Source organism: Echinops telfairi, unplaced genomic scaffold (genome assembly GCF_000313985.2).
Source record: "Echinops telfairi isolate 266 unplaced genomic scaffold, ASM31398v2 ScPeMD7_2010;HRSCAF=2546, whole genome shotgun sequence".
Taxonomy (NCBI): Eukaryota; Metazoa; Chordata; class Mammalia; order Afrosoricida; family Tenrecidae; genus Echinops; species Echinops telfairi.
Window position 1 is genome coordinate 11,159,881 of NW_022105908.1, and position 6,936 is coordinate 11,166,816.

The 6,936-nt window shown below is 40.0% G+C and overlaps 1 protein-coding gene across 1 annotated transcript in view; it reads right to left on the bottom strand.

The window, feature by feature from the left end:
* GHITM (growth hormone inducible transmembrane protein) overlaps positions 1-6,732 on the bottom strand; it is a 14,154-nt gene extending 7,422 nt beyond the window's left edge. The window contains exons 1-2 of the mRNA XM_013007319.2: positions 6,546-6,732; positions 3,037-3,136 (exon numbers count right to left, since the gene is read on the bottom strand). Coding sequence (XP_012862773.2) covers positions 3,037-3,136; positions 6,546-6,674 — 229 coding nt within the window. The 5' untranslated portion in view covers positions 6,675-6,732. The remainder of the gene's footprint in view (positions 1-3,036; positions 3,137-6,545) is intronic.
* Between the last annotated feature and the right edge of the window lie 204 nt (positions 6,733-6,936).

Below are 6,936 nucleotides of genomic sequence, written 5' to 3' on the forward strand. Positions count from 1 at the left end.
CCCGCAGGGCCATGGGCCAGTGAGGAGCATCTCGTCTCATAGTGGGGTTGGCCATGTGGTCCAGACACTACTTTTCTGACAGCTGGGCACTCTCCAATTTCTTCACCACACTTTGCTGTAGCACTTCTGTGTTTCCTCCATGAGGGCAAGTATCGAGTAGGTTCCATGTCAAAAGAACTAATTGTTCTTAGATTGGAGTTAGGACTAATTTCAATTCCCAAATCTTTCCTGTATCTCTGTTTTCAATCTGCCTGTTTTACCTTAGGGGCACCTTTGTTATTTTATGTTAGAGAACCTTATATATTATCTCCATGGAGCATAAGGTGTCTCTTGTTTTATGATGTTATTGATTTAGCCCATGGTAATGTATCCAGAAAACACAATTGAGAAAAGATTAAACAAGTCTAGGCTAACCACAAATCTAAAGTACTGATTATGAAGCCATTGACACTTATATTAGGGTAATAAAACTCTACACTATATTTCTTAATAATGACCATAACTAGTATGTATGAGGTTATAGAAACCTTCTCAAATAAGAAGTCCAGAAGAAAGGGACACCACTGAAGCTAAAGGGGCAATGATTAGTGGACACTTCTACGATATACCTTACTTTATTACTGAGATGTTAGGGTGTGTTGTCATGTTTCTCTAAGAAGTGAACAGTTAACAGACACATCACACTATTTACAGTGCTATTAACAAAGATGTTTTCCATGGGATCAAGAAAAAGGAGAGTGGGAACTGATCACAATGACTGACATGCAACACCTGCCTTGCCCCCACCAAGGGGGACGAATAACAAAATGTGGATGAAGGGAGACAGCAGATGGTCTAAGATAGGAAAATAATAATCTATAATTTATCAAGGGTTCGCGGTGGAGGGAGGGAAAAGAGCTGATACCAAAGGCTCAAGTAGAAAGAAAATGTTTTGAAAAATGATATGGCAACATATGTACAAATGTGCATGATATGTCTAATGTATGGAATGTTATAAGAGCTACAAGAGCCCCCAATAAAATGATTGATTAAAAAGAGGAGGGGAGAGCAAATAAAAATGTAAAGAGTGTTTATGCAGCAGACTCAAAGGAGACGGTGTTACTGTTTCAGAGTATGGAGAGAGGCATGACTAACTTGGTGGAAAGTATTCAGAAAGAGTATCTTAGTCCCTTTAGTCTAAATCTATTCACTAAGAATATCATTATACAATTCACATAATTTGGTTTTAATGAATTGGAAGGTAATGCCTACAGGGATAGTGATTAGGGTTTTTTAGATTGATTGACATGTTGCAAGGTTAAGAGCAGTGGTGTTATTTGATTAGCTTTGTTTAGTTTCTGAAACTCAAGCTGAAATCCAAATTGTCAGGCAAACTTACTTCATTAAAGTACTACCTCCTAAAAGGTCTTCAGGGCTAGCTAGTTAGAAAACCCTTCTTGAACAGTGGGGTTTTACTAAGAGTTATGTTTTGGTCATGAATTCTCTTTAATTAAAATCGGTGGTCATGAATTCTCTTTAAATCAGTGGTTTATGTTCTGTTATTTACTCTTGTTCTGAAACAAGCAAGAAACTCAGTCATAACTTGTCAATCTTGTTCAGTTCCAGAGACCAGGTTATTATGTGAAAACTGGATTTATGTGAAAATGGAGGCCCCCTTTTTTCTGCCCCCATTTTTTTCCTGATTATGTTAGTTAGAAATTTTGATGAAAAAAATATTAAGAGCTAGGATTTACTGCTAGGAGTCCTGGTGGCATAGTGGGTTACAGGTTGGGCTGCTAATTGCAAGGTCAGCAGTTTGAACACACCAGCCCACAGCAGGAGAAAGATGAGGCTGCTTTCTACTCTTGTAAAAAGGGACCATCTTAGAAATCCCAAGGCAGTTCTACACTTTCCTGCAGGGTCACTAGGAATTGGAATCAAGTTGATTTCAGTGAGTGCTGCACTGGCCACTGTGTCCTATAGGGTCACGTACGTTGGAATGACTCAATGGCAGGTTTACTGATGTGCCGGCCACTGTGACGAGTGCAATACGGATTATTTCTCTGCAGAGGCTTGGAGGAGACAAAGCTGACTCAAGCTGGGCTAAGTACCCAGAAGGCCCAAGCTTACCCACTTGACATTCCTGGCTGGGTTAGAGCTTCTCTCATGGAGCTGAGTGCAGGCTTCCTCTCACTCCTTTTAGTCCCAATCTCAGAGCCTGCTCTACCCTCTAGGCTTGGTGTGTCACTAATGTTGGGGACATCTTACAAGGGCACTAGGAGCCTGGCCTCATCAAGGTAGAGATTCCAAACTCAGTTAAGCTAACTGGGATTATCGTGAAATTCTCATACATTTCTTTTCAAATACTCTCTCCAATGCCTCTTTCTTTTCCATTTCTACCTCACAATTTTGGGGTGCAGGACCACAGACTGCATAGAAGCTGGGGATCCAGAGCAGGCACCTGCTGACTGAAAGTTGCCTGTGCGTGTATCCAGAGGTCATGCCCACAGAGGTGCAGCCCAGCTTTCCAAAGATTGTCCCAAGACCCATCCCCACTCCGTCATTGCCACTCACCACCTCGTTAATGTGCAAAATGGGACAAATCTTTCTATTACTGCTATGAATGTAAAACGTCAGATACCGAGAGAGTTGCTAAATGAGGAGGAAGTGTACTATGTACTTGAATAAAGATTCGATACAACTTTAGATGATACAACTCTTCCTAATGTGACTACACTATTGGATTGTGTGATATGTGGATGAAGTCTAAAAACCATTGGGGGGGGGGTTTCTGTACAACTTCAAATGAACTTCCTCATATGATAATGGTGAAAATAAGGTTTTCAGTGAAGAACGGTGACTGAGAACAACTGAACCCTGTCCTCAGAACCAATGTTTCAGGAGTCATTAGGTCCCTAGGAGCCTAAGAAATATGGCCTTTCTTCCCATACTTGTTTATTCCATTTTCCCATACAATTTTTGGAGCCACCTCACAGATACAAGTTTGTAAATATTTTGAGAAGGCTGTTCATGGTTCTCTAAAAGACTGTCACTTACTTTTAAATACTTTCTCCATGGATGGTTCCATTGCCGCCTCTTTGAGCTCTTGGCCAGTTTTTCCACGCCGAATTCCAATTCTTGACTTGGTGGCATATTCCTGATATATGTGCAAAGATACATACCATCCATGTCAAAAACAATGTTGAGAATAAAATGGAACTGTGGATTTCTTTACACTAGAAAACTATGAATCACTAATTCATTTTATGCTTAACTTTTAGATTATTTCATAACCTGATTTTACTTATAACTCTAGATTACAGCATATAAAACACGAATCAAATACCAAGATAAAACGCCATCAATATTTAAAAATATGTACTCAATAAATATTAATTGTAGCTAGATTTTGTCATGTAGGAAACTGGCTTGAAAAAGGCATTATTTCTGTAACACTAAACCAAGGGGAGTAAAGATGACATTTATTTTATATTTCTCCACACATATGTGATTTAAGAGGAAAAAAGGATGTTTCTTTCTACTTTTGGTATTTTGGTACATTCTCCTTATTTACCAACATTTCAAAATGTACATTCTTTATCAATTGAATGTTGAAGGTACTGTGAAAGAGGGTTGTCCTCTAACCTGAGAGGTTTTATTTTCATCTTCTAAACAAGATCTGAAATAATTTTAATTAACATTTTAAAAAACTATTGGCCAACTACTATCTCTGGGTTCTTAATTTTAACTGTAGGTCTTCTCAAGATATCTTTACTACAACATATAATTAGTCATCAATTCTTCACCAATTTTTCTACATTCTTGAATGTGAAATGTTGAGGTATTAACGTTATAAAGGTTATTTTTCTTTTATATAAAAGTAAGTACAACATGATGTCCCCTCACTGGATCATACCGCGACAGAGGACAAAACTGGGGAGACACAGCAGATCAGCAACAGGAGCAGAGCAAAGCCACATAGACCATGAAGAGTGCCCAAAGAGACTTCAGCCTAGGTAGGGCAGCTCCTGGAATTCCCCCAGGACCAGTGGGGAGACAGTCATAAAGGTCAGCCGACAGACCTGGAATTATGGATGTGTGTGTATTCAATCTTTTGTTTTCGTTTTGCTCAATCTCTGTTAATGCATGGGAAGCAAGCCTGAGGAGAAAGCAATGGGACTGATAGTCCCAGAGGGTCTGGGGGAGGAGGTGGGGGAAGGGAGCAGTGAGCAGACAATGCCACAAACAGGAGAACAAGTAGGGAATTAAAATCAACAACAAGGGTATAGAGTTCCTGGCGGTGTTGGAGCAACAGCAATCTAGCTGAGAGGAATTACTAAGAGGCAGAAAGTAGGGTGAGTATGATGGTGGGGCAGGAGGAAGGTAAAGGAAACAGGAACAATCTAGGAAGCAAAGCTATGGATAGAGGTATAAGCATGGGTGTGCTCATATGGAAATACATGAGTTCATAAAAATAGAGGTACTGGCCTATGTACATATATTTATATGGTAATACACTGAGGTAATGGACATACTTCGGGCCTCTACTCATGCCCTCCTTCAATGCAAGAACACTTTGTTCTAACAACCTGGCATTCTGTGATGCTCACCCTCCTGGCACAATTGTTGAAGACAAAATGGGTGGACAAGCAAATGTGGTGAAGAAAGCAGATGGTGGCTGGCTATCAAAAGATATAGCCTCTGAGGTCTTAAAGGCTTGAAGTTAAACAAGTGGCCATCTAGCAGAGAAGCAACAATCTCACATCGAAGAAGCACATCAGTCTGTGCAATCATGAGGTGTTGCCAGGACCGAGACCCTAAACAAACAAACAAACAAACAAACAAATTGTTGAGAAAGGGGTGTCAGGACAGACGCAAATCCCATCTATTGACAATGGGATATCCCCTCACAGAGGGGTCACAGGGAAGGGATGAGTCAATCATGGTGCAGTAAAGCACTGATGAAACAATATTCCTCTGGTTCCTTGAGGAACCTTACCCTCCACTATCATGACCCCAGTATTGCCTTTCACTGGGCTAGACCAGAGCATGTGCCTAGGTCCAGCTAAGAGATTAGAGCCCACAACACACGGAATCCAGAACAGGAACGGGAGTAGAGGAGGAAGGGGGAATTGATCTTGATGACTGACACATAACCACACCCCCACCTAGGGGGATGAACAATAGAAATCATGGGGGAAGAGAGGCAGTGGTTAGTGTAAGATATGAAAATAATAATAATAATAATTCATAATTTATCAGGGGGTGAGAAGGATGGGGGTGGGGAGGGAGGGCAAAAAGAGTAGCTGATACCAAGGGCTCAACAGAAAGTAAATGTCTAGAAAATAATGATGGAAACATATGTACAAATATGTTTAATACAATTGATGTATGGACTGTTATAAGATCTTTAAGAACCCCCCCAAGAAAAAGATCTTTAAATTAAAAAAAAAAGAGTAAGCCCAAAAGTACCACTGTTGGGCTTCCAGTTCATCCTGCCCAATTTAAACACAGCATGTTTAAACAAGTTTCCCATGGATACATAAGGAATGTAGCTGGGTCTCACATGGCTCAGCATTTTCAATTTTTAGTGACAATTTTGGCCTCAGCAACTTTTTGGCTAGATAGGTGCCAAAAGAACTGTATGAAGATCATGTAACTCAAAGAGCTAATCTTTCCATTAGTTTTTTATGCAAAATGAAGCCGATGAAAGAACACTTTATAGAATGTATAATTTGGGAAGAAGCACTGCCAACATGCTGCAAACAAATTCCAATAAAAAACTGGTTTAGGAGGGGGTTGCTGGGCCAGTTAAATTCAAGACAGAAAGGTCAATTCAGAAAGTTATGGCAACTGTTTTTAGGATTCCGAAGGGCTAATCTTGGGCTAATCAACGAACGTCGGACTTTGTGCTTGTTTGAAGACAATGGAAAACTGCATTGGTGAGAAAAGGCTGGGAAAGCAATGGGGAGGAAATAATGCATCTGCTCCTTCTCTGAGTAACAATGGCTGTTCTCCACTAGTTTCACTGGGAAACCATATCTTATCTGACCTATCACCCTGATCAGCTCCTTCAGACTTCTGCCCCAAATCTGAAAGACTTTCAGAAACATGATTCAGGTTCCTCAAAAAAGCTACATTGCCAGTTTGATGTGGTATAAACTGAACAGTGCAGAATTCTTCAGGGAAAAGGTAGAGATGGAAACACACCTTTCGAACGCCACAGACCTCCAAAAAACAAACCCCACTCACTGCCCACTCACAGCAACCCCCAAGTGGACATTATGCTGATAAACACAAACTTCACATTCTGATATTGCGGTTTAATTGAGGTTCCTATAATTTAGTAGCTATATATTTTTTACTTACCCTTATATATGTCATAAGGATAGGCCAGAATTATTTCAAATTAATGGGGAGAAAACTGTTTTGGGATATTATCAAAACTAATTGTTTCAATAAATTACTAAAAGCATTAAGACTAAGCTTCAAACTCACTCCACAAAATTGTCTCTAGGAGCACAAAAGGATAAAGACAGGGAATATAAAAAACAAAGCATCTTTACCCTTCTGGGTGTTAAAAGCCACTGATTCTTTGTGATGGAATTCTTCAGAAGAGGGGAGCCATTGGTGAATGCTGGCTGGAAAATCCTGGAAGGGAGACTCCGGAGGCACACAAACCTTGCAGCCAGCATGGTGGTATCCTAGGTTTGCCAGGCAGATCTGAAATCCTAGCTAAAACAGACAAAACAAAACAAACAACCATTAAGGAAGAATCTGCCTCTTTCAAGCAAATGAAAAATGTCATTCATCCAGGAAGAAAAGAATGTTTGGAAACTGATTGTGGTAGCAATTGTACAATACTGCTTGACCTGATTGAACTATGGAATGATATGTCTTAACTACCGATTAACAAACAATAAACTTAAAAAAGAAAAATAGTCATTTAATGAAGAG